The sequence below is a fragment of the Seriola lalandi genome, unplaced genomic scaffold (genome assembly GCF_002814215.2).
Source record: "Seriola lalandi dorsalis isolate HSWRI2012SDOR001 ecotype SW California unplaced genomic scaffold, Sedor1 jcf7180002052872, whole genome shotgun sequence".
Classification (NCBI taxonomy): Eukaryota; Metazoa; Chordata; class Actinopteri; order Carangiformes; family Carangidae; genus Seriola; species Seriola lalandi.
This window is the reverse complement of record NW_019523425.1, coordinates 24,195-24,987: the sequence shown is the minus strand read 5'-3', so window position 1 is coordinate 24,987 and position 793 is coordinate 24,195. Positions and strand designations below refer to the sequence as shown.

At 47.7% G+C, this 793-nt stretch overlaps 1 protein-coding gene across 1 annotated transcript in view; it reads right to left on the bottom strand.

Annotated features, from left to right (window-relative positions):
* Window positions 1-119: 119 nt before the first annotated feature.
* LOC111650771 (uncharacterized) overlaps window positions 120-793 on the bottom strand; it is a gene marked incomplete at its 3' end in the record, with an annotated part of 19,456 nt that continues 18,782 nt past the window's right edge. The window contains 1 exon segment of the mRNA XM_087172451.1: window positions 120-256. Within this exon segment, the coding sequence (XP_087028577.1) occupies window positions 120-256 (137 nt within the window).

The window sequence follows — 793 nt, the reverse complement described above, 5'->3', positions numbered from 1 at the left end:
AGAGAGAGAGAGAGAGAGAGAGAGAGAGAGAGAGAGAGAGAGAGAGAGAGAGAGAGAGAGGAACATCCAGCTGATTAGATTTAAAAACAAGACATGAAGAGAGAAGAGATATGATCCACTCCTGACTCCCACACACCTTTAGTGACAGCTCGTCCTCGCCCTCTGCTGTGAAGTCAAACAGCGCCTTGGCCGCTCCTTTACCTGCCCACTGCTGGTCTGGCACTGGAAACAGGAAGAGGAAACTGGGGTTAGAGACCTAACGGACCACTGACGCACCAGGAGTCCCGGGACCACCAGGTGGTCGGTCACCAGGGACGGTCGGACATTCTCAGGTGAGGTGCTGATTACAGACGTCAACAGATCTCTGATTTAACTGTCTGACCCTCCTGAGTGATAAGCCCCGCCCACCTGGCACATCCAGGAAGATTAAACCTGATGTGCTGATCCATATTCACAGGCAGCGGATCAGTCGATTTAGAAGCTTGACCTCATTTATTCAGTTCGGGGTTTTTTTTGGACGTGGGGTTGTGTGAGGTCGTCATATATAATCTGTACCTGCGGTCCCCGTTAAGAAAGCTGCCGCAGGAACAAACACATATCCGTTTAAATGAAGCTTCAGGTAGAATATTTTCAGCGGTTTATTTTCTTTCCTTTTCTGTTTAACCTCTTTTTTATTTCATACTTCTTTATTCTACTGGTTTGTTTTTGTTTGTGCACTTCTGTGTCTGTGTGTGTCTGTGTGTGTCTGTGTGTGTGTGTGTGTGTGTGTGTGTGTGTGTGTGTGTGTGTGTGT